This window comes from Antechinus flavipes, chromosome 6, assembly GCF_016432865.1.
Source record: "Antechinus flavipes isolate AdamAnt ecotype Samford, QLD, Australia chromosome 6, AdamAnt_v2, whole genome shotgun sequence".
NCBI lineage: Eukaryota > Metazoa > Chordata > Mammalia > Dasyuromorphia > Dasyuridae > Antechinus > Antechinus flavipes.
Genome location: NC_067403.1, coordinates 261,891,492 through 261,915,123, shown reverse-complemented (window position 1 = coordinate 261,915,123; position 23,632 = coordinate 261,891,492). Strand labels below are relative to the sequence as shown.

General features: G+C 65.4%; 3 protein-coding genes across 3 annotated transcripts in view; 2 read left to right on the top strand and 1 right to left on the bottom strand.

Moving 5' to 3' along the window:
* Positions 1–1,382, top strand: part of KCNQ1 (potassium voltage-gated channel subfamily Q member 1) — a 218,504-nt gene extending 217,122 nt beyond the window's left edge. Inside the window, exon 16 of the mRNA XM_051967079.1 lies at positions 196–1,382. Coding sequence (XP_051823039.1) covers positions 196–393 — 198 coding nt within the window. The 3' untranslated portion in view covers positions 394–1,382. The remainder of the gene's footprint in view (positions 1–195) is intronic.
* Positions 1,383–8,185: 6,803 nt separating this feature from the next.
* Positions 8,186–9,981, bottom strand: LOC127541725 (translation initiation factor IF-2-like). Its single transcript, XM_051966944.1, has 4 exons — positions 9,944–9,981; positions 9,300–9,874; positions 8,960–9,141; positions 8,186–8,593 (listed from the first exon to the last, which is right to left on the bottom strand). The coding sequence occupies exons 1-4, from the start codon at positions 9,979–9,981 to the stop codon at positions 8,186–8,188; spliced, it is 1,203 nt and encodes a 400-aa protein (XP_051822904.1).
* A 12,542-nt stretch (positions 9,982–22,523) lies between these two features.
* Positions 22,524–23,227, top strand: LOC127541724 (proline-rich proteoglycan 2-like). Its single transcript, XM_051966943.1, has 2 exons — positions 22,524–22,628; positions 22,727–23,227. The coding sequence occupies exons 1-2, from the start codon at positions 22,524–22,526 to the stop codon at positions 23,225–23,227; spliced, it is 606 nt and encodes a 201-aa protein (XP_051822903.1).
* Positions 23,228–23,632: the final 405 nt, after the last annotated feature.

Here is a 23,632-nt window from a genome sequence, read left to right as displayed (position 1 = left end):
CCAGGCTCCCCCTTATCGCCCCGATCTGGCCCCGAGCCTGGCTGCGCTCTCCCCATGGGTCCCGCGTCACTGCCCCCGCCCCTCCCTCTGCGGGTCTGACTCCCGGGTTGGGGGCCCCTTTCCCCGCGGGGCCGTCGGGGGGCTGATTCTCGGGGCCCCCCCCGCAGCCCCATCTAACGGCCCCTCTCCCTGCAGGTGATGCAGATGGACCAGAAGCTGAACCTCATCACGGACATGCTCCATCACCTGGTGGCCCTGCAGCAGGGGGACCCCAGGGCCGGCGGCGGGAGGCCCCCCCAGCGGGCCGGCCCCGAGCTCTTCCTGGCCAATAACTCCCTCCCCACCTACGAACAGCTGACGGTTCCCAGGAGGACGCCGGACGAAGCCTCCTGAGGGAGGCCCCTGGGCTCCCGGCCCCGGGCGGAGGAGGGCTGGGGGACGACGGGGAGGGAGGGCGCCGGAGCCTCCCCCACCTCCCCCTCACCCGCCTGGAGGACAGCGCGGCGGCCGCCAGGCTCGGGCCCCTCGGAGCGGCGGCATCCTGGGGTCCGCCTGGGCCGTCCTCCCCCACGGCGGGGCTGGAAAAGCAGCAGAGCCCCCCCTTCCAAAAAGACCCCAACGTGGGGAGGGTTCCCGGGGTCCCAAGCGGCTCCTTTCCAAGGGGGCCCCTGCCTCCCTCTGTGCGTCCCCAAGCCGGGGGCACCGAGCACAGCAGGGGGCGGCTTCCCCGGCGCGGCCTGTGCCCCCTTCCCAGCCAGGGACCCCAGGGAAGGCCGCAGGTCGCCGCCCCTCCTCCTCTCTGGAAGCTTCCTTCAGGAAAGGGGCCTGATGTGAGCGGGCGCCTGCGGCCCTTCCCGTGCCCGAGGGGCTCCTCCCCCGAGAAAGGAGCTTCCAGCGGGCGGGGGGTCCTGGGGCCCCTGGTCTCAGGGAGCGATGGCTTCCTCCTCACGTCCGGCCACAGAAGTACCTTGGAGCCCGTGTTCCTCGGGACGGCCTTGCGGGGGCGCTGCCTTAGCCGGGCTCCGCCAACCAAAGGTTTCTTACTGGAGAAATAAGGCAGATTGTCCCACCTGCACCCCCTGGGCCGGGGGGTCCCTGGGCTTAGAAGGGGGAGCCCGGCCCTGGCCGTGGGCCCCCCAGCAGCAGCAGCCGCCTGAGCACCCCCAGGCGCTGCCCCGGGGGCGGGGGCCGCTCCCCCCAGCAGCCGGGGTCCGAGGGGGCGCAGAGGCCGAGCCGGGGCAGGAATGTTTCTGGTGTTGGGTTTTCTGGCGATCAGAATCACTTGGGGATGATTTGGGGGTTCGCTTCTTAATGAGGGTCACAATGTAATTCCAGGGTCTTCCTCTTCCATCCATTTCCTAATAAACGCAGAGAGTTCTGTGCTCGCTGTTTCCAGCCCTCTTCGTTCCTCTTCCACCCGGGCCACGGCCAAGCCCCCGAGGTCGTACGAGGCGGGCGTCCCCTCTCCCGGGACCCACCGCCCGCCCCCGGGCCCGAGCCCGGCAGCCAGAGCCCAGCGGGAACGCGCGGGCCGGGGGAACAGCAGCCCCCCGCCGAGAGAGAGAGAGAGAGACGGCCTCGGCGACTCGGGCCCCCAAAGCCCCCGGTGCTAGCCCAGCGCCACCTCCTGCTCCGCGGGCCCCCCAGTAAAATGGAGCTCGCTGTGCCCCTGCCCCCCAAAAGTCTGGGAGTGGCAAGAAATGGGGGGTTCTTAGTGCTCCTGGAGAGGGCGGCCTGCTCGAGCTCCAAGCCCAGGCTCCCCTCATCTGCACAGGGGGCAAGGAATGAAAGCTTCCAGGGACCTTGGGTCCATTTTACAGATGAGGAAACTGAGGCTCATTGAGGGGAAGGGACCACCAAGAGAGCTGTCTGGAAGGCCAGCAGCGAAAGGACACGGCGGGAACCACTCCAGATAAGGGGGAGGGGCTCCTCCTGCTCAGAGGCTGTGGGGGGGACAGAGGCCTTAGAAAATGGCGGTGGGGGCTCCTCCTCCCATGGACCCCAATGTGGGGCCCTGCAGAGAGGGAGAGGGACGGACTGAATGAAGGAAGGGAGGGAGGAAGGAAGGAGGGAAGGAAGGAAGGAAGGAAGGAGGGAAGGAAGGAAGAAGGGAAGGAAGGAAGGAAGGAAGGAGGGAAGGAAGGAAGGAGGGAAGGAAGGAAGGAAGGAAGGAAGGAAGGAAGGAAGGAAGGAAGGAGGGAAGGACGAAGGAAGAAGGAAGGAGGGAAGGAAGGAAGGAAGGAATGGAATGGAATCTGTTCCAAGATCAGGGTACGTTGCGGTGATCTGGCTGAGGGGGGGGGGGCAACAAGAGCTAAAACCCACAGGCCCTGGGCCCAGGCTCCCCTGCCCGTCTGACTTAACGACCCAGAGTGAGCTGCACCGTCTCACTCCCAAACCCACGGCCACTCGCGGAGACGGCCTCCGAGGCCTCCGGCTTCCCTTGGCCATTGTCGTCTCCTTCCCTTGGAGGATATTCTGGCTCAGAAAGCTCAGTCACGATGCCAGAGGTGCCCAGGGCTTGGGCGTCTGTGGGCACAGAGATGGGCGCCAATGTGCCAACCCCGCCCGGGGCCTCATTCCCCGCCTCTGAAAAGCTCCTCTGTAAGTCCCCCCCAAGGGACAAAGGCATTTCTGGGGTCCCGACCTCAGCCCCCCCACATGTGCTGCATCCCTGGTCTCATGCAGGGAAGCTCCTCACCCTGAGGCCCGGGCTGGGAGGGAGTCCCGCCTCTGCTTTCTTCTCTGCGCTGACCATTGACCTGCCCAGTCTGTGCTCCCTTTCTCTCACTTTCACCAGTTAGAGTCTAGTTCACCCCCACCCATCATTGTCATTTCCTCCAGTGGGAACCCTTTTTGCTGCTGCCACTGTCTCTCTCTCTGTCTCTCTGTCTGTCTGTCTGTCTGTCTGTCTGTCTCTCTCTGTCTCTCTGTCTGTCTGTCTGTCTGTCTGTCTCTGTCTGTCTGTCTCTCTCTGTCTCTCTGTCTGTCTGTCTGTCTGTCTCTCTCTGTCTCTGTTTCTCTCTCTGTCTCTCTGTCTGTCTGTCTGTCTGTCTCTCTGTCTCTGTCTCTCTCTGTCTCTCTATCTCTGTCTCTCTCTCTCTCTCTGTCTCTCTCTCTCTCTCTCTCTCACTGTCTCTGTCTCTGTCTCTCTCTCTGTGTCTCTTTGTCTCTGTCTCTCTGTGTGTCTCTGTGTCTCTCTCTCATGCAGAGACAGAGACTTCACAGGTCTGTTTCACACTCGGCACCAGGACCAGCCCAGCTGCTGACCCGCCAACACCCTGAAGTGGTCACTGTTGGGGGCGGGGGGGGGGCGGGGATGCTCTGCTGAGCCAAACTTGACATTGACAAGGGGCCCCAACCCCCCCCCCCTGCCCCGCCTGCGCTGTCATGGGCGGAATTTAAATTAAAGGAAATTCAAGGAGAAATCCCAGCATCCCCTCTGGCCATGACGTTTGGCAGAAGCCTCTTGCCCACTTAGTCAGAGCTCAGGAAACAGACACAGCCTGAGGTCTGAGGGTTGGTTCGTCTCTGCTCGGAGACCCATGAACTTAATGGAACTTGGGAGTGGGAAGGGGCAGACCCCCCCCCCCTCCTCCTCTGGGCCAGAAGTCTGACCCGCCCCCACCTGCCCTCCCTTACAGCGCGCGGAGACGCCCCGAGCCTTCTCTGGGCCAGACGGGGCGGGCGGAATGAGGGTTCGCGCTGGTCGCGCCCCCACTGCTGGCCCTGAAGCTCGTGGGGCCTTGGAGGGGACACCAGGGGGACCAGAGCCGGACCCGCCCGACGCCCAGCTCGGCATCGCCCCCTCGGGGCCAGTCTCCGGGCTCTGGGGAGATGAATCTGCCTCCTCGGCCCGGAGCCGTGCCCACATTTCGAGTGGGCGATTGGAGCCCCACAGACGGACTCCAGAAAGCTGGGGGGGGCACCTGTGGCTGCGGGGATGAAGGAGAAGGGGGGCTGGGGAACCGGGGCTGGGACTCCAGCCCCTCGGAGAAGGCCGCGCAAGGTGCGGGAGGAGGGCGTCCGGCTGTTCCATCCCCCGCCCCCCAGCTGCCCCCCTCACCCACCCCCCGCTGCTCCATCGCTCATTCTCCGTTCTCCCATCAGCCCAGAAGGGGACCCCGGCCCAGTTCTCCCAGCGGAGGCCCGAGCTGATGCAGGGGGGCTGCCCGTAACCACCTCCCCGAGGCCCAACACAAGCCCCTTGGCTGCTCCGGCCCAGACAGAGGCAGCTCCCGGCCCGGGCCGGGGAAGGGAGGGGAAGCCGTCCCAGCGAGCCCTTGGCTCAGCCCCAGCTCTGCCCACGCTCTCGCGGCCTCGGGTGCATCCGAGACAGGGCGAGACAGGGCCCGACCGGGGCCCGAGCGGGGCCCCCTGAGAGGCCATGAGGGACCTCGGGGGCTCCCTGGGAGAAGCGGCTGCCTCGGCTCCCTTCGCCGAAAGGTCCCGAGCGACCCTCTCCCCCTCCCCCCCCCAGCCCGGGGGCGGGCCCAGAGCCGGCGCAGGGGACAACGGGACCTCAGGGCGGGAGGCTCTGGGGCCTGGGGGATGTACTTGGCTGGACGAGGCTTAGCCATGACTAGAGATCTGCTGTTCCTGTGCTGTGGTTTATTGGGGGGAGAGAAAATAAATGCTTCTCCACTGAAAAAACTAAGTTAGGCTTGAAATTAAAGTAAAATGTTTCATTTCCCACCTGGCTCCTTCTAACTCCTTCCCCAACGCGATCTCAAGCCCTTCCCCCCTTCCCTGGCACACAGTAGGTGCCCAAATGTTTTTTTTAATTTAATAATAACTTTTTATTGACAGAACCCATACCAGGGTAATTTTTTACAGCATTATCCCTTGCATTCACTTCTGTTCCGATTTTTCCCCTCCCTCCCTCCCCCCCCTCCCCCAGATGGCAAGCAATCCTTTACATGTTGAATAGGTTACAGTATATGCTGGATACAATATATGTGTGCAGAACCGAACAGTTTTCTTGTTGCACAGGGAGAATTGGATTCAGAAGGTATAAATTACCCGGGAAGAAAAACAAAAATGCAAACAGTTTCTATTCATCTCCCAGTGTTCTTTCTCTGGGTGGAGCTGCTTCTGTCCATCTTTGATCAATTAAGGCTCTCTTTATTGAGGAGATCTACTTCCCATCAGATCCATCCTCACACAGTATCGTTGCTGGGGTATGTAACGAACTCCTGCTCCTGCTCCCTTCCCTCAGCATCAGCTCCTGTCAGTCTCTCCGGCCTCCCCGGATTCCTCCCGCTGCTCCTTCCTTACAGAACAATATATTCCGTGACGTTCACAGAGCACAGTTCACCCGCCTCCCACTGCGGCCGTTCCTTTCCCAGCCTCGGCCACTACCCCCAGGGCCGCCTCGTTTTGTGCCCACGTTTACTGGCTGCTTGGCCGCCTAACCCCGAGCCCAGCTCTGCGTTCTTGTGGCTGAGAATCAGCGCCCCCTGCTGCTCCGGGGGACTGAGGTGGGGGGGCGGGTCCCCCAAGGGCCAACCTTTGGCCTTTACGGCAGCGCCACATTGATCCATAACAAGGGGACTCCTTCCATGCCGGAGGCTGCCCAAGCCCCAGGGCCTCCCCCAGCCCTCCCCTCCCCAACCCACAGACAAAAGCCTCTTTTCCTGCTCCAAATGGCCCCCGGGCTCTCGCCCTCCTTGTGGTTTTGCACAGCCCCCCCACCCCCACCCGAGCCCCCTGGATTTGAGCAAAGGCTCGGGGGGAGTCGGGGGCAAAGCCCGGTGCCCTGTTTCCAAGGGATCTGGACAAAAAAAGGCGGGCGGGTGAGCTTGGCCCTCACTGGGCAAGAGGGCGGAAAACCAAAGCGCTTCGGGATGAAGAGGAGGGCGGGACCGAACCTCAGACGGGGGAGGGACCTTGAAGTCCCGCTTGAATGGCAAACCTGCCCCCACCCCTCAGGGGCCTTCCCAGGGAAGTTCTAGTTCCTCCCTGGGGCTAGGGGGGCTTTGACCTGCAGCCCAGATCTCTGCAGGGGGCCTGGGTCCCCGAGGAGCCCCGGGAGTGACAGCAAAGGGAGGGGGCTTCCCTGGGCTGCAGCCCCTCCTGTCCCTCTTCCCGGCCTGGCCCCGCCCCCAACCTCCGGGAAAGGTTTGTGGGTGACCAGCTCCTCTTCGGACACTGCCCGCGTGAGTGGCTCCTCCCCCTGGGGAAGGCAGCCTGGGGTGCTCCCCACGAGAGTCCGGCCTTGGGCCCGAGTGCGGATTGTGCCCAGGCGGCCTCAGATTGGAAGGGGCCCAGACAGTCCCAGCATCCTCCCCGCTCAGGTGTGACAGCTGCTTCCATCCTGCTGTCCTTGGCCCTCCTCCGTCCCCAGCCCACTCCCCAACCACGGGCTCCTTGGGAACCACGGGCAGCAAGGCCTGAGGCCTGAACAGAAGCCCAAGACCTCCCCTCTAAGAGACAAATTGCACCAGCTCCAGGGGACAAGAGTCCCCTTCTCCTCTCCTCCCTGCCTCCCTGCCTCCCCTCCTCCCTGCCTTCTCTCCTCCCCTCCTCCCCTCTTCCCCTCCTCCTCCCCTCTTCCCTGCTTCCCCTCCTCCTCTCCTCTCCTCCTCCCCTCCTCCCTGCCTCCCCCACTCCTCCCTGCCTCCCCTTCTCCTCTCCTCCCTGCCTCCCTGCCTCCCCTCCTCCCCCTCCTCTCTTCACTGCCTCCCCTCCTCCCCTCCTCTCCTCCTCCCTGCCTCCTCTCTTCCCTGCCTCCCCTTCTCCTCTCCTCCCTGCCTCCCCCACTCCTCCCTGCCTCCCCTTCTCCTCTCCTCCTCCCTGCCTCCTCTCTTCTCTGCCTCCCCTCCTCTCCTCCTCCCCTCCTCCTCTCTTCACTGCCTCCCCTCCTCCCCTCCTCTCCTCCTCCCCTCCTCCTCTCTTCCCTGCCTCCCCTCCTCCCCTCCTCCCTGCCTCCCCTTCTTCCCCTCCTCCCCCTCCTCCCCTCTTCCCCTCCTCCCCTCTTCCCTGCTTCCCCTCCTCCCCTCCTCTCCTCCTCCCCTCCTCCCTGCCTCCCCCACTCCTCCCTGCCTCCCCCTTCCCTCTCCTCCCTGCCTCCCTGCCTCCCCTCCTCCCCTCCTCCTCTCTTCACTGCCTCCCCCTCCTTCCCTCCTCTCCCCTCCCCTCCTCCTCTCTTCACTGCCTCCCCTCCTCCCCTCCTCTCCTCCTCCCTGCCCCCTCTCTTCCCTGCCTCCCCTCCTCTCCTCCTCCCCTCCCCTCCTCCCTGCCTCCCCCACTCCTCCCTGCCCCCCTTCTCCTCTCCTCCTGCCTCCTCCTGCCTCTCCTCCTCCCCTCCTCCTCTCTTCACTGCCTCCCCTCCTCCCCTCCTCCCCTCCTCTCCTCCTCCCTGCCTCCTCTCTTCCCTGCCTCCCCTCCTCTCCTCCTCCCTGCCTCCTCTCTTCCCTGCCTCCCCTTCTCCTCTCCTCTCCTCCTCCCTGCCTCCCCCACTCCTCCCTGCCTCCCCTTCTCCTCTCCTCCCTGCCTCCCTGCCTCCCCTCCTCCCCTCCTCCCCTCCTCCCTGCCTCCCCTCCTCCCCTCCTCCCCTCCTCTCCTCCTCCCTGCCTCCTCTCTTCCCTGCCTCCCCTCCTCTCCTCCTCCTCCTGCCTCCTCTCTTCCTGCCTCCCCTTCTCCTCTCCTCCCTGCCTCCCCCACTCCTCCCTGCCTCCCCTTCTCCTCTCCTCCCTGCCTCCCTGCCTCCCCTCCTCCCCTCCTCCTCTCTTCACTGCCTCCCCTCCTCCCCTCCTCTCCTCCCCTCCCTCCTCCTCTCCTCCCTGCCTCCCCTCCTCCCTCCTCCCCTCCTCCTCTCTTCCCTGCCTTCTCTCCTCCCTCCTCCCCTCCTCCCTGCCTCCTCTCTTCCCTGCCTTCTCTCCTCCCCTCCCTCCTCCCCTCCTCTCCTCCTCCCCTCCCTCCTCCCCTCCTCCCCTCCTCCCTTCCTCCCTGCCTCCCCCTCCTCCCTGCCTCCCCTCCTCCCCTCCTCCCTGCCTCCCCTCCTCCCTGCCTCCCCTCCTCCCCTCCTCCCTTCCTCTCTGCCTCCCCTCCTCCCCTCCTCCCTGCCTCCCTTCCTCCCTGCCTCCCCTCCTCCCTGCCTCCCTGCCTCCATCCCTGTGACCTCGTCCCCTCCTCCCCAGACCCTTCCCAGAAGCCCACCTCCCGTGTGTGGGAGACAGAGCAGTCACCTCCCCGTACACTCGTCCTCTAAGCCGCCAGCTGCCCAACTGAGGCCCAGAGGAGACGGTACCAGGGGCCTGCTGACTTCAGGGCTGGTGCGCTGCCCACTGCGCCCTGTAGCTAACCCAGGAGCAGCCCCGTGTGCCCGGGTGGCCAGGCTGCCCCCCAATGGCTCGGTGCCAGTGGCTGAGTCGGCGGGAGGGGGTGCAGGGGCTACGTGTGGGGGGAGGGAGGAGACGAGCCAGATCTCTTCAGCCCCGCCCCCCGCAGTGGAGAGCCCTCCGCAATAAGGAAGGGGGCTCTCCAAGCTCACCTGGAGGCTCAGCTGCTGGAGGCCCCAGGGACCCCCGGCCTGTGAGTCCAGCTCCTGCCTTTCTGGTTGGGCTCCGATCTTGGGGATGGGGAGGGAGCTCTACAGGGGGAGATTGCCCAAGTGCTGTGGGCCCCCACCCGCCCAGGAAGGGCCTGAGATCAGAGGTTGAAGCCGGCCTTCCCCGGGAGGCCTGAGCCTTAAGGACATGGGCCAGATGTGCCAGAGCTGCCCCTCAATGCCGGACCAAAGCCATCTCTTGCCTCGGTTCCCATCCTACAGCTCCCGGACCCCCACCCCCCACAGGCAGCAGGAGGGTCTGCTCCCCCTCCCTCCCTCCCCGCTGGGCCAAGGGCAGAAAGGTGGTCCCTCAGCCCCCGGAGCCCCGGAGAACCTTGGTGCCTGTGGAGGAGGGAGGTGGCCGAGCCGGGCCCTCTAATGGCCCCTGGGAGCCGACAAAGGCTGGACCATCCCAGGGCGACCCTCCTCCTCCTCCCGCCCCCGGCACAGCTGAGCCCCTCCCTGGTCCCCCAGCCACCCGCCGGCCCGTCCCCGGTGTTCCCGGGGCGTTCCCAGCGCCCACAGGTCCCCGACTCCTTTCTGAACCGCGGCTCCCTCGCGGGGTTCCTGCAGCCGCCCTGCATATTGTCCTGGAGGGGAGACCCCAGGTGAGCCTGAGGAGGAGCCTGAGGCAGGGAAGGCAGCAGAGGACTGGCCGGAAAGGACCTTAGAGGATGCAGAAGAAGTGATTTAGACCCCACCAAGTCATGCAGAGAAGCCCCCAGCCCCCACTGCTCAGCAAAGCAGCCTGAGCAGGAGCCGGCGACCAGCCCGGGGCGCTGAGGGAGCAGGGGGTGCTCTGGGGGAGGAGCCGGCGACCAGCCGGGGCGCTGAGGGAGCAGGGGGTGCGCTGGGGGAGGAGCCGGCGACCAGCCCGGGGCGCTGAGGGAGCAGGGGGTGCTCTGGGGGAGGAGCCGGCGACCAGCCCGGGGCGCTGAGGGAGCAGGGGGTGCTCTGGGGGAGGAGCCGGCGACCAGCCCGGGGCGCTGAGGGAGCAGGGGGTGCTCTGGGGGAGGAGCCGGCGACCAGCCCGGGGCGCTGAGGGAGCAGGGGGTGCTCTGGGGGAGGAGCCGGCGACCAGCCGGGGCGCTGAGGGAGCAGGGGGTGCTCTGGGGGAAGCTCAGCCAGACGTCCACTTGAAGCGCTAAGTCTGCTCCATCGGGGGCCTCGGGGCACTCCCAGACGTCAGGCTTCCCCGGGCAGAGCCCGCGGCTCTGAATAGAGAGAAAGGGCGGGGCTGGGGGGCAGGACCGAGAGACGGGGACACAAGCCCAGGGAGACCCAGGGATGGGCGGACTGAGCCGGTCCCGGGAGCAAGTGAAGCTGGGGAAGGCGGGAGACAAAGGACCGGAGCGCAGGGGAGGCTGCCCTGGGGGAGAGACCCCTTAACACCTTCTGGCCAAAGGCTGAGCTCCCCTGTTTCTGGCCATTGCCGGATGAAAAGCACGGTCTGAGTCATGGGACAGACAGACAGACACAGGGACAGACACACACAGAGACAGGGACACACACAGAGACACAGAGACAGGGACAAGCCATCCCAGGAGAATTCCACTGGAAGGGGGGCTTCATCTGCCCTTGGCTTTTGGGGAGACAAGGTTGCAGCCCCCCCCCTCTGCGTGCCCCCCCACACTGTCCCCCCCCCCCCCAGCCTCTGCAGGCAGCTCTTCCTCTCTCCCTACACAGCTGCAGCCAGATGTCAACCAGGCAGCTCTCCTACTCCCCCGCCTCCTCCCTCCCCTCCCCCTCCCGCAGGCCCCCAGGCCTGTTTTTGGCACTCGGCAAACTTGTCAGAAAGCGGCCTGAGAAGGAAAATTTTCCGTTCTCCTCCCGCTTCCGGCTTTGTCCTCGGTGGCTCCCGAGCAGCGGCCCTGACTCTGCAAACCTGGCACCGGGGCCAGCGGCGCAGCTGCCCCCGCCAATTAAGCCCCCCCCACAGATACACAGACACGGGCACCCACACGTGCACAAACACCTCCTGCCTGCCCCTCCTGAAGCCCCCCTCCTGAAGCCCCTCCTGAAGCCCCCCTTCTGAAGCCCCTCCTGAAGCCCCCCTTCTGAAGCCCCTCCTGAAGGCCCCTCCTGAAGCCTCCTCCTGAAACCCCCCCTTAAAGCCCCCTCCTGAAGCCTCCTTCTGAAACCCCCCTCCTGAAGGCCCCCTCTTAAAGCCCCCTCCTGAAACCCCCCTCCTGAAGCCCCTCCTGAAGCCTCTCCTGAAGCCCCCCTCCTGAAACCTCCCCTCCTGAAACCCCCCTCCTGAAGCCCCCCTCCTGAAGCCCCTCTTCTGAAGCCCCTCCTGAAGCCTTTTTTTCCTGATCTATGTCTTTTTTAAAATGTCTTTTTTTAAACTAGGAAAGTTCCGTTGCATTTGGGCTCTAATCCATTTTTTAAATTTAAATTCATTTTATTTTCAAGTTTGAATCGACTCCTTCCCAGCTTCCCTTCCGTCTCCGTGGGGAAAGCAAGACAAACAAGCTCTGTTCCAGAGTTCGCTGCCCGCTGTGGCCCGAGGCCGACTCCGAGGCTCTTGGGTTTTGTCCTGGAGTTGATAAGGAGCCCCTGGGACTTGGGGGGGGGGGTGACCTGGCCCACAATTTAAGGAAAATCCTTTTGGCAGCCGAATGGGGGATGGGCTGCAGAGGCGGGAGACTGAGGCAGGCAGACCAACCCCAGAGGAGGGAGGGCCTCCTCCTGGAGAGATGCCGAGGAGACCAAATCCATTGGCCTGATGGACAACCCGGGATGGAGGAGGGGGCGGTGTGGGGGGAGAAGGCGAGAGAGAGAGGAATCCAGGGTGGGATGCGACTTGCGAGCCTGAGGGCCTGGGGCGTTGATGGTGCCGTCCCCAAGGATGGGGAAGTTTGGAAGAGGAGAGTAGGGGGCAAAGCTAAAAGTCACCCCCTCCCCTTTCCCTCCCCTCTTCCCCCTCCCCTCTCTCCTTCCCTTTCTGTCCACAGGCCCCCCAGTTCAAGCTCTGTAATGGGCAGCGGGGCCGCCTCAGTGGGCCTGTACCTGCTTTCTGCCTCACAACTGTCCAGCCCGCCCTGGTTTTGGCCACTATCAAGCTCTTTCCCCAACGCGGCACCGGCTCGGGGCTCATTCCCGCGGGTGCCGAAATTGGCCGGGGGGCTTCCGAGAGGGGGCGGGGCAATTCGGGCGCGGGGGGCCCGCGGCTCCAGCCGGAGCGGGACCGTCTCGCGGGGAACACTACCAAGGCCAATTGGGCCGGAAAGTGGGGGGAGAAAGGTAGCGGGAGCCAAGGGCGTTCAAGCACCGCGGGCTTAGCAGGAGGAGCCCTGCCGGCCCTCGCCCGGCGCCCTCCCCGCTCCTCAATCCTGCGATCGCCCTCCTCCCCGCCCCGTCCCGCGTTCTGCGGTCCCGGTCCGTTCTGGGTTCTAAGGGCTGTCCTGTGGCCCCGGGACGTCGCCAGCACCCGGACGCAAGCGGCGTTCCGCGGCTCGGGCTAACCCTGGGCGCCCCGGGGACGAAGGGCGAGCCCCAGCTCTGTGCTCCCCCATCCGGCAGCTCGGGCGGGCTGCTCCCTGGGCCCGCGATCGCTCCGTGGCCCTTCCTAGGAGCCGCCCCCCTCCCCGCTTTCGGGGCTTCCGCCGGGTGGCCCTAAGAGGGAGGGAAAGCCCCATTTCTGGGGCCCTACTCCGGAGACCCCCGGAGGGCGAAGCTCTCGCGGGGGCCCCCAGTTAAGAACGTTTGACACCCTTTCCTAAAAGTGGGCGAGGGGCTGCGGGCCCGGGAGGAGGCCGGGGCTGTCTCTCCTTTTAAAGCGAGACAGAGGAGAGAGAAGCTTCCAAAGGGTCGGGGATGGGGGGGAGGGGTGAGGGGGGGTAGAGGGGAGGCGGATCCCGTTCGTTGGCTGGGACGCCTCCCTCCCCCCTCCCCCCAGGAGTCTCCTCGGGGAGGACAGAAGTCCAGGTGTCCTCGTGGGGTTTGGCCGCCTTGGAGGCTCCGAGGAGGGAGGGGGAGGGGAGGGGGGACCTCGGCAGCCCCCCACCCTCGCGAAGGGCCATTGCGAGCCCCTCGGGTGTGAAATGCAATTTACCTGAAAGCAAAGGCCCGATGAAATTAGCTAATTAAGGCGGGCGGCCGGGCGCGGCCGGGCCAGGGGCGGCGGCGGAGGGCGCCCGGGCGGGGGCGGCGTCTGCCCGAGCAGATGGCGTCCCGGGCGGAGGGAGGCGGCCGCATTCCTTCACTCGGCCCCTCAGATAACGCGTCCGGGAGCACACGACCATCTGGTGGACGCCACATCTTGTGTCCCCCGAACAATGGCCCATCAGACCTCTGCGGGGAGAGGGCCGTCTCCATGGCGACGGCGGCCGGCCAGCCCCCCGGCCGCATTCAGCTCGGGGGGCCCCGCGCTTGTCCCTATTCTTCCCCTGCCCACCGCCGCCCCCCGCGCGCTCGCCGCTCCGTGACTCGGGGCCGACAATGGGCCGGACTGCTTTGGCCGCGGCCCCTCCATTGTCTCCGCATTTTGTTCCATCATTTTCGCGTTCGGCCTCGGGCGGGCGCCGGCGCATCTGCCGCCCGAGATAAGGGGCTTTGAGGAGAGGCCGGCTCCCCCGGCTCCCGCAGCCTCCGATCCGAGGCTCCGCTCCCCGGCTTCCAGGAGAGCCCCTCCCGCCCCTCCTGGGGTTCCCCAGGGGAAGGAAGGGCTGTGGGTGCAGGAGCGGGCTTCCAGAGCGGGCGGCTGGCCCCACGCCCCCATTTCCAGATGAAGAAACTGAGCCAGGGCAGGGCCGAGGCTAAACGGGGGTTCGGGCCTCTCCAGGCCCCTTGGGCTACAGAGCATCACATCTTAGTCTGAATTGCCTGGAGGGGGGAGGGGGGAGGCGGCTGAGACAGCTTGGGCCAGTTGCCTTCCCTTCCCCCCCTTCAGCCCCCGACCCTTAGGGGCTCCCTGCTTAACCCAAGGAGGCTGGGACGCCAGAAGAGAGCGTCCCAAGGCCACCGAGTACAGCCCACGACCTCTGAGGCTTGGGGGAGGGCGGAGAGCAGCCGCTGTCTCCTGGCTTCTTTTCAGGCCCCTCAGCTCTCCTGAAGCAGCCTCAGCTCGAGTTCACCTTCGATGCCCTTCCAGCCCCACACCCACGATGCCCTGAGAAGGTCCCCGTTGAGGGAAGCCCGCTGGGGACCCCTGCCCCTGGCCAGCTCCTCACCAACCTAGGACCGGGGTGGGGGCAGGGGGGGTTTCCTTCTCCAGCTGCTGACTGACTAACAGGCCAAACTGCCCGGAGTGAGCAAGCTCTGCTGAGGCTGGAGGTGAGAAGGCTCGGCCGGAGCCGTCAGGGCCCCTTCAGGCCCACCGAGGCCGGGAGCTCTTCTCCATCGCCACCACACAACACACAAGGAGATTCTATATGAGGCTGAGAGGGGATGCTGAGCTTCCCAGCTGCGGGGCACCGAGGCAGGGGCTGGGCCCCGGGACTGCATGGCTTAACCTACACCGAGGCTCACCGAGGCACTGAGATGCCGGAGCCACGCTCTCCTTGGGCCGCACGTCCCAAAGGGTATCGGAGTGGCCGGCGGCCAGCCCTGCCTCGGTGCTTCAGGCCCGTCTCCTCTCCCCAGACTCCTTTGGGAGAAAGATTCTGGGAGGAAGTTTTCCATCCTCTGCCAGAGATGTAGCCGCAGGTGGAAGGGACTGGAGGTCGGGGTTAATGAGCTGGAGCAATAGGCTGGAGAGGAGGCGCTGGGGCCCAGAGACGTGGAGTGGGGACTCGGAGGCGGGTCACACCACCTGTCCTCAGTCCTTCCCTCTCAGACCGAGAGGGCAACGAACGGGGCTCCCAAGGAGCCTCACTGTCGGCGTCACGAATGGGCTGCCCTCCCACTGGGAGACTGTGGCAAAAGCATCCGTCCGGTCGTCCATCCGCAAAGGTTTCCCGAGCCGGGACAAGCCCTGGGTCTCGGAGACCTGTGCAGGGTCCCGAGGAACAGGAGACGGGTTTTCCTCGAGTCCTCCCGCCCTCTCTCCTAAGCCCAGACTGGGGAAGCCTTGGAGGCTGTGAGGGAGGATGAGCTCTGGGAGGGGAGGAGGGAGAAGGGAGGAGGGACACCGCACAGGAGCACGCCAACCCTGGGAGGGTCCCTACAATCTGTGCAAGAATCGTGGGTGAGGGTCATTTCCTCAGTGCTGAGGGAGGCCGGAGGCAACGGGAGCCTGGCAGGGGAGCAGAGCGTGAGCCTCCCCTGACTTTGGGTTAATGAAGGGGTGGCAAGGACGCTGCTGAATGACTTTCCCCATCCCTGCCGGGGCGTGGCTCAGTCAGCCACCTCTGAGCTGAGCCAGGCCGGCTGCTGTTGTCCCACCTGCTGCCGGAGGAACCCTTTACAGCCCCGGCAGACCGGGGAGGGGGCCGCTGGTGAGCCTGGGGGTCACGTGCTCGGGGCTTCTCCTTCACCCAAAAGCCAGCTCAGAAATACCCCAGGGATACTCCAGGAGCCCCAGAATTCTGCCCCCCAGGGACCCCCTCCAAGTTTGGCTGCTGGGCGGTGGCAGCAGTGCAGGGCCCGTGTCCATCTGGATTTTGGGGAGTGACAAACCAGGAATCATGGCCCCTCGCAGAGCCCCAGCCCCCTCTCCCCGGCTGCCCGTCCCGGTGCCACGATTCTGGCAGAAAGGGGCGGCGCTGGGAGTGCCCGAGAGGCCCGGAGCCGGCCGGGGCTGCCCCTTCACAAGAAGGTCTCTACAAGGACCCCAAGGAGTACTGTGGTGCCAGGATGTTGGGCATCAGGTGGGCATCAGAACTGTCCAGGGTGGAGGCCCTCTGGGGTCAACTCTGCCAGTCCTCTGCCTCCCGACTGTGAGCATCTGCCTCCTCCTCGCACAGAACAGGCTCCCGGGCCCCTTCCACACCTGTCCCTGGCTCTCCGGTTACATGCCCGGGTCCAACTCTGACCCAGAGAGGCAGGCGAAGGGGGCCTCCCTGCAGCTGTCCGGGCAGCAGGCGCCCCCGTCACCCCAGACGTGACCGCGTGTCTGCTGGAAGGCAAACGAGCCGTTTATTTATTCCAGGAGGAGCAGGAATTCTCCACCACGGAGGGGGGAGGGGGGCCTTCGATGCCCCCTCCCAGGCCCCAGAGGCTGCCCAGGCCGGGCAGAGGGCTCCAAAGATGCTGCTGGGGGCAGAGGGGGGGAGGGGGGAGGGCAGGGGGCTCAGAGCGGGGAGGGGCCTCCGGAAGCCGGCCCCAACAGAATCCCTTCCCAGCACCTGGGCCCTCCAGCGGGGCGGGCTCCCTCCTCCCCGGGCAGCCCCTCTGCTTGTTCGGAAATTCCCCTGAACACCGGAGCTAAAAGTCTCCTGGGGGAGTCGGGGGTACGGCCGGCCCCCAGGTAACCAGACTCAGGGGAACTAAAGAAATGCCCGGGGAGTCGGGGGTGAGAGCACAGCTCTGGAGCGGCCGGAGGGCCGACTCTGTGCCTTCGGTCCTGCCCCCTCTCCGGTCACTCCGGGACGGATCCATAGCAAGCATCCCGTGGGCTTTTGTAGAGGGACAGGCTCGGGGTATAAGGGGCCACCCCATGGGGCGCATTGTCCCACTTCTGGGGTTCCATCTGGGTCCCTGCCTTCCAGCCCGCGGATCCTCTGATCACACCCTGAAAGAAAGCATGAAATGGGGTGCATGGGGTGCTTACTTCAAGGACAAAAGGTGCCATTTCTAGATACCCTCCTCCTCCTCCTCCTCCTCCTCCTCCTCCTCTTCCCCTTCCTCCTCCTCCTCTTCCCCTTCCTCCTCCTCCTCTTCCCTCTTCTCTTCTTCCTCTTCCCCCTTCTCTTCTCCCTGGCCGTTCAGCTCCGTGCTCACAGGTGGGTCGCTCCCCCTGCTCCTGCAGAAACGAGCCTGCTTCCTTGCCATCATCCCCTGGCTCTCCAAGCCCCCCCCTCCATTTTAGTCAGAAGCAGTAACCAAGAAGAGAGATGCTGACCCAAGGGGGGGCTCCATGGCCTTGGCCCGGGCCACCGGCCTCCCTGCTTGGTGGTCCCAGAATCGGACTATCCGGCCTCACTCTCCCATTTCACAGAGGGGGAAACTGAGACTGTGGGAGGCAAAGGGCCTTGCTGGAAGTGACGGTGGAAGAGCTCCTCTGTCAATGAGAATCCACATGGGAGAAGCCTGAGGGGGGAAAGTCAGCCACGGACCCGGAGTCAAGCTCCGTGGACAAAGGCAGGCTCTGGGGGAGACGGTGAGATGGAGGCCGAGTGGTTCGTCTCCCCAAGGAAATAAAGCCGGGCCCGGGGCCGCCTAGAACCGGGCCCCCTGTCCCTGCCGCATGATTATGTCTGTGTCTGTGTGTCCACATACTCACGGGGGTTGGTCTACGCTCGTGTGGGTCCGAGCTGAGCGGGCCTCCGCGCCCCACGGCTGACTCCTCGGGCCCCCCCAGAGCCGCCCCCTTGTGCTTGGGAAGTTTTTTGCTTCCTCCGCGCCCATCCCCAGGGAATTTCTCCGCCCCGTCCAGTCGGGAGTGACCCTCCCTGCTCTTGACTCCGGGAGTCTCCGGCTCAGCCTCTTCTGCCCTTCGGATGAGGCTGGCCTCTGTCGGCCTCTCTCTAAGCCGTCTTTACAGATGGGAAGCGGGCTCGGGCCGGGCCGGACGTGGGGCAGGATAGTGGCTTCTGTGCCATCCAGGGAGGGGAGGAGGAGGAAGAGGGGAGGCCCGCGAGCATCATCCCCCTCGCCTCAGGCCTGCAGGCCTCGGGCCGGGGGTCTCCGGCTCCAGGGAAGGAGCCCCTTGCCCGCCTCCCTCGGTGGCGTGTCCGTCCCTGAGGGGCACAAGAGCGAGGCTGACTCCTGCTCCCCCCGCGGCGCCAGAACGCCGCTCACCAAGCGTTTGCATCCTCACACCTGCTCCCTCCCAGGCCGCGTCCATCCCAGGTGGGGATCCCGGTTTACATGAAACTGGGCGACCCCAGGAGCCTGATGAGCAGGGACTTCTGGGAAAGGACCCCCCCCCCCCGGCCGTCTTCATTATGGCCACGGGTGAGCGCCCAAACAGCTGCAGGGGCCAGAGTGTCAAGGACGCTTTTGTGCTCTTGGAGTGGACGGAGACCCCGAGCCCCTCGTGGGACGGACACGGCCGCCCGTCGGAGCCCCTGCAGCCGCCAGCCACGGCCGGGACGTCACTGGGCAGTCACACAGACAATGGGAGTGTCACCGGCGAGAGATGGATCGGGGAGGCAGCTCTCGGGAGTGACACGGGAGCCCTGGGGGGGAGGGTGGGCCAGGCGGCCTTTGACCCCGGCAGCCTCTGATTCCCCACCAGCCCAAGCCACTCCCCGGCCTCCCGGAGACGCCACGGCTCACCCCGCGCCCAGGGCCTTCAGAAGGAGGCGGCCGTGTGAGAGGCAGCCCTGGGCTGAGAGAAAGAGGGAGAGAGCCGGGCTCCCTGACTCCTCAGGGCCGGCACTGACGCGGACACGGGGTCCACGGCGAGGGCGATGTGGAGTCATTTTTTAAAATCACTTTTTATTGACAGAACCCATGCCAGGGTAATTTTTTACAACATTATCCCTTGCACTCGCTTCTGTTCCGATTTTCCCCCTCCCTCCCTCCACCCCCTTCCCTACATGGCAAGCAGTCCTATACATGTTAGATATGTTGCAGTATATCCTGGATACAATATACGTGTGCAGAACCGAACAGTTCTCTTGTTGCACAGGGAGAATTGGATTCAGAAGGGAGAAATAACCCAGGAAGAAAAACCAAAATGCAAATAGTTTACACTCATTTCCCAGTGTTCTTTCTCTGGGTGTAGCTGTTTCTGTCCGTCATTTATCAATTGAAACTGAGTTAGCTCTTTATCGAAGAGATGACATGGAGTCATTGAAAGGGGGGTTCTGGGGGCCTTTCTCTGAAATGAGCCGTTGGGGAGGAGCCAAGGGGCCGGCCTGAGGGAGGGCAGGGCCTCATGCAGCACCAGGGGGTGCGGACAGGAGGACGGGGGACAAGAGGACGTGGGGGACAGGAGGACGCGGCGAACAGGAGGACATGGGGGACAGGAGGACGCGGGGGACAGGGGGACGCGGGGGACAGGAGGACGTGGGGGACAGGAGGACATGGGGGACAGGAGGACACGGGGGACAGGAGGACGGGGGACAAGAGGACATGGGGGACAGGAGGACGCGGCGAACAGGGGGACATGGGGGACAGGAGGACGCGGGGGGGGACAGGAGGACATGGGGGACAAGAGGACATGGGGGACAGGAGGACGCGGGGGACAGGAGGACATGGGGGACAGGAGGACACGGGGGACAGGAGGACGCGGGGGACAAGAGGACATGGGGGACAGAGGACATGGGGGACAGAGGACGCGGGGGACAGGAGGACGCGGGGGACAGGAGGACGTGGGGGACAGGAGGACATGGGGGACAGGAGGACACGGGGGACAGGAGGACGCGGGGGACAGGAGGACATGGGGGACAAGAGGACATGGGGGACAGGAGGACGCGGGGGACAGGAGGACATGGGGGACAGGAGGACGCGGGGGACAGGGGGACAGGAGGATTTGGTGGACAGGAGGACACGGTGGACAGGAGGACATGGGGGACAGGAGGACATGGGGGACAGGGGGACGCGGGGGACAGGAGGACACGGGGGACAGGAGGACATGGGGGACAGGAGGACACGGGGGACAGGAGGACACGGGGGACAGGAGGACGCGGGGGACAGGAGGACGCGGGGGACAGGAGGACACGGGGGACAGGAGGACATGGGGGACAGGAGGACACGGGGGACAGGAGGACACGGGGGACAGGAGGACGCGGGGGACAGGAGGACGCGGGGGACAGGAGGACACGGGGGACAGGAGGACATGGGGGACAGGAGGACGCGGGGGACAGGAGGACGCGGGGGACAGGAGGACACGGGGGACAGGAGGACATGGGGGACAGGAGGACACGGGGGACAGGAGGACACGGGGGACAGGAGGACACGGGGGACAGGAGGACATGGGGGACAGGAGGACATGGGGGACAGGAGGACGCGGGGGACAGGAGGACGCGGGGGACAGGAGGACATGGGGGACAAGAGGACATGGGGGACAGGAGGACACGGGGGACAGGAGGACACGGGGGACAGGAGGACATGGGGGACAGGAGGACACGGGGGACAGGAGGACGCGGGGGACAGGAGGACATGGGGGACAGGAGGACGCGGCGGACAGGAGGACGCGGGGGACAGGAGGACATGGGGGACAGGAGGACGCGGCGGACAGGAGGACAGGAGGACACGGGGGACAGGGGGACAGGAGGACATGGGGGACAGGAGGACGCGGCTGACAGGAGGACAGAAGGACATGGCCTCGGTGACTAGGAGCTTCCTTTCCTGCAGCCCACAAGCCCTCCACGTCAGGGCAGCTCCAGGTGTGGGGAGCCCGCCCCTCCATCCAGCGCTCAGTGATCCCCCCTGGGATGGAGTCTTCTCAAGATGAGACACGGCAGCTGCATAAAGTGCTCCAGAAAAGGGCACCTCCTAGGATCGTGATTTTCCCCAGCACTGAGGGGACCCCAGATCTGAATCGGGGGCCAGATCTATGCCCCCCTTGGAGCCAAGCTTCCCTAGAATCTCAGTCATTGATCCTGCAGACCCACAACCCCCACCCAACCCAAACCCTTCACTTTAAAGATGGGCACACAGGTCTGCAGACCCCCAGCTCCCGTGACCTTTGCCCCTTGCCACAACCAGTCAGGCCCCCACCTCGCCCCCATCTCTCCCCGGCCTCAGACTCTCTGGGCCCCAGCGTCCCTCGCCTTATTTGTATTCACGGGCCCAGGGGATCAGGAGCGGGCATCCAAGCCCCCCGTGCCAGGTGAGGAAGGAGCCGTCCAGTGGCGGGACCGAGTCGGGGGTGGACCTCGGCCGGCCGCCCCCTCGAGCGAGCGAGGGCTCCCCTCTCCCGGGATGCCCCTGAGCAGAGAGCGGGCTCGGGCAGGGGGTTTCTCGGCCTTGGAGACGCTGCCCGCCTCCGGCCCAGTACCGGGCCCCCAGGGGCGGGGAAAGCTCCTTCCCAACCCCCTCCTCTGCCCTGGTCCCTGCAGCTGCCCAAGGGATGTCAGGAATCACAGATGCAAATCAGCCAGGTCTGTTTGTTTTTCCTTCTGGGAAGCCAAGCCACCAGGGGCCACCAAGCGAGAGGGGCGCGCCCCGGACCTCACGGGCAGCAGCCCGGAGGAGTCCCTGACTGAAAAGAGGGAGGGGGGAGCACATGGCTGAGAGGGGGTGAGGGGGGCAGCCTGGGAACAAGAGGGCGGCCTGGGAATGAGGGGGCAGCCTGGGAATGGGGGGGCAGCCTGGGAACGAGGGGGGCAGCCTGGGAACGAGCCTCCCACTGGGAGAGCTCCCGAAGCCAGATACCCCCCCAAGGTCCCTAGTTCCTGCCCTGAAGAGGGGCCCACAAAGGAAAAAGCAGCAGGAAAATCTGAGGAAGCCGCCACAGATCGGAGATCACCATCATCGCCCGCCTCCATCAAATGCTAGAGCCAGAGACCCTTGGGGGGCCCCAGGAGCCCAACCCCCCAACCCTGTCTGGTGGCCGAGCATCAGCCCCGTCCAGCCCCTGCTCCTCTCCCTCCACCTCCCCTGCTCTTCAAGGCAGAAAACGGACGCCCTGAGGACCCCGGCTGGCACTGGGAGGTGGCGAAAGGGCCCATGTCAGAGCCAGAGACCCTGGGAGCAGAGCCCGGCCGTGCCGCCGACCCCACACTGCTCCTGGACAGTGCCCGGCACTCAGTGAGTCCTTGTGCCCTCGGGAAGCGCCCACTGTGCGCCATGTGTCTCCCTCTTGGGCTGTCAAGTCTCCTCTGGGCTCCCCGGGGCAGGTGCCCGAGCTCAGGGTGCCCGGCCCAGAAGGTGGCAGCTGTTGGTCAACCTTTGGCCACTTTCAGGACGACCAGGCTCCCAGCAGCGCGCTGTCGGCCCAGGGGACGGCCCTGGACACCAGGAGAACCCCCCAGCGTGGGCTGGACTTTGCCCCTCCCCGGTGCCCGGGCTCTCTCGCTCCGCCAGCTCAGTCGGTCACCAGGAAAAAGACCGGCGGGCGCAGGGCCACGGGAGCTTTCTCCGGTTTAGCGAAAGCTCCATTTTCACTGGGGAAAAGGCACCATTGTTCCCGTGCCCCCCCGGCCCTCCCCATTCCTGGGGCCCCGTTCCTGAGGCGCAATCACACGCCGCAGATTAGGAGGCCCGAGAGGCAGGAGGTGGCGGCACAAGGGAGCCGTCTTCTGGGGTGGCAGGGACCCGCTGCCGGGGGGGCTGGAAGTCTGGGCTCCACGGAGACCTGAGGGGCGGCGAGCTCGGCCCGAGAGAGGCTCAGCGCCCCTGCTCTGGCTGGAGACACGGGCCAGGCCGGCCCAGAGGAGCTCAGGAGGATCAAGGAAGCTGCCAGTGCATGAGGGGCCTGGAAGGGCTGGGAGGGCAGAGAGGAGGGAGGGGGATTTAGGAGCAGGAGAAATATTTAGACCAATGTTGGGGAACCGGGAAAACCAGCTGTGAACTTGGGACGGGCAGGAGGCCGTGGTGGGGAGGCCAAAGGAGGCCGTGGTGGGGAGGCCAAAGGAGGCCGAGCCCAACCGTTTGCTGGAAGGGAGAGTGACCCTGCCCGTGGAGAAGGCGCAGGCCGTCCCTCTGTGGGTCCGGCCCCGGCCCGTCCCCTGCCCCCCAGCCGGGCAGACGGAGCCCTTCTCCGCTTCCAGATGTGCCTCAGGGCCTCCTCCCAGAGCCATGTGTGAGCAAACTTTGTCCCCAGCTGGGGGCCCCAACCAGGCAGGGAGTCGGGGGCCGCACGGGGAACGAGCTCCGTGGGTCACCCCAACCCCGCCCGGCCTTAGCGGGTCTCTGGGCCCAGGCTGCTCCCCTCCAGGCCTCTCACTCCTCACTGTGCCCGGGGCCGGGCGGCCCGTCTCCCCCCATGGCAGGTGGGGGTGGCAGCTTTCAGCCTTCAGAGAAAAGGGAGGCGATGGCCGCAGTGTCCACGCCCGGCCCCGATGCAATTAGCCGGAACGGCCGGAGAGCGCCACGGAGCCGGCCTTTGTCCGCTGCCAAAGAAGGAAAGAGGTCAAAGGTGGGGCTTGGATCACTGGAGAAGAAAGCCAGAGGAGGCCATCTCTCTTCGAAGTAACGGCCGCCAGCTGTTCAGGCCACCAGCTGTTCCACTCTCAGCTGGAGCGGCCAGTTGTGCCTGAATGGGGCAGCTCCACAAGGCAAGGCGGCCCTCGGAGCCCACTCGGGGCTGAAAGCGCTCCTGAGAGGCCGAAGCCAAGGGTCAAAGGCGGCCCAGAAGCCCCCAGGAGAGCCGAAAGGTGGCCCAGAAGCCCCTGGGGGAGCCGAAAGGTGGCCCAGAAGCCCCTGGGGGGCCCAGAGCTGACCCAGAAGCCCCCAGGGGAGCCCAAAGGCGTCCCAGAAGCCCCCAGGGGAGCCGAAAGTGGCCCAGAAGCCCCCAGGGGAGCCCAAAGGCATCCCAGAAGCCCCTGGGGGAGCCGAAAGGTGCCCAGAAGCCCCCAGGGGAGCCCAGAAACAGCCCAGAAGCCCCTGGGGGGCCCAGAGCTGACCCAGAGGCCCCCAGGGGAGCCCAAAGGCGGCCCAGAAGCCCCTGGGGGGGCCCAGAAACAGCCCAGTCCCTTGGTTCTCAGCTGGCTCTGCCTGGCTGGGCTTCCCATCTAGGAATAGAGGGGATGGTGGGGGGAGGGGCCTCCACATCAGGGTCCAGGGCTAGGAAAGGCCGGACAAGATGGTCAAGCGGCAGAGGTCGCTCCTCTCCAGGGGGGAGAAGGGAGGTCTTTTCTGGGAGACGAGATGAGAAATTGCGCTCCATGCCCACGACACCTGACTGTTTCTTTCCTCCGTCAGGAAAAGGGAGGACAAAGACATCTGCACGATGATCTCGAGAGGGGTCTGCCTCTCTTTGAAGCCATCTCTGCATCCCAGAGATCCCAAAAAAGGGAGAAGGGCCCGCGGGTGCGCACGTTTGTGGTGGCCAGAAACTGGAAACCGAGCGGATGTCCCTCAGCCGGGGAGTGGCTGAATAAATCGGGGGATGTGAATGTTATGGATTATTATTGTTCGGTA

Coding starts and splice junctions, on each gene's coding strand:
- LOC127541724 (XM_051966943.1), top strand. CDS start 22,524: ATGGCCGCAGTGTCCACGCCCGGCCCCGATGCAATTAGCCGGAACGGC. Junction 22,629..22,726: donor AAGAAGGAAAGAGGTCAAAG/GTGGGGCTTGGA, acceptor TTCCACTCTCAG/CTGGAGCGGCCAGTTGTGCC.
- LOC127541725 (XM_051966944.1), bottom strand. CDS start 9,981: ATGGCCAGAAACAGGGGAGCTCAGCCTTTGGCCAGAAG. Junction 9,875..9,943: donor GCTCAGCCTTTGGCCAGAAG/GTGTTAAGGGGT, acceptor CGCCTTCCCCAG/CTTCACTTGCTCCCGGGACC. Junction 8,594..8,959: donor AGGAGGGTCGCCCTGGGATG/GTCCAGCCTTTG, acceptor CTCCCCCTGTAG/AGCTCCCTCCCCATCCCCAA.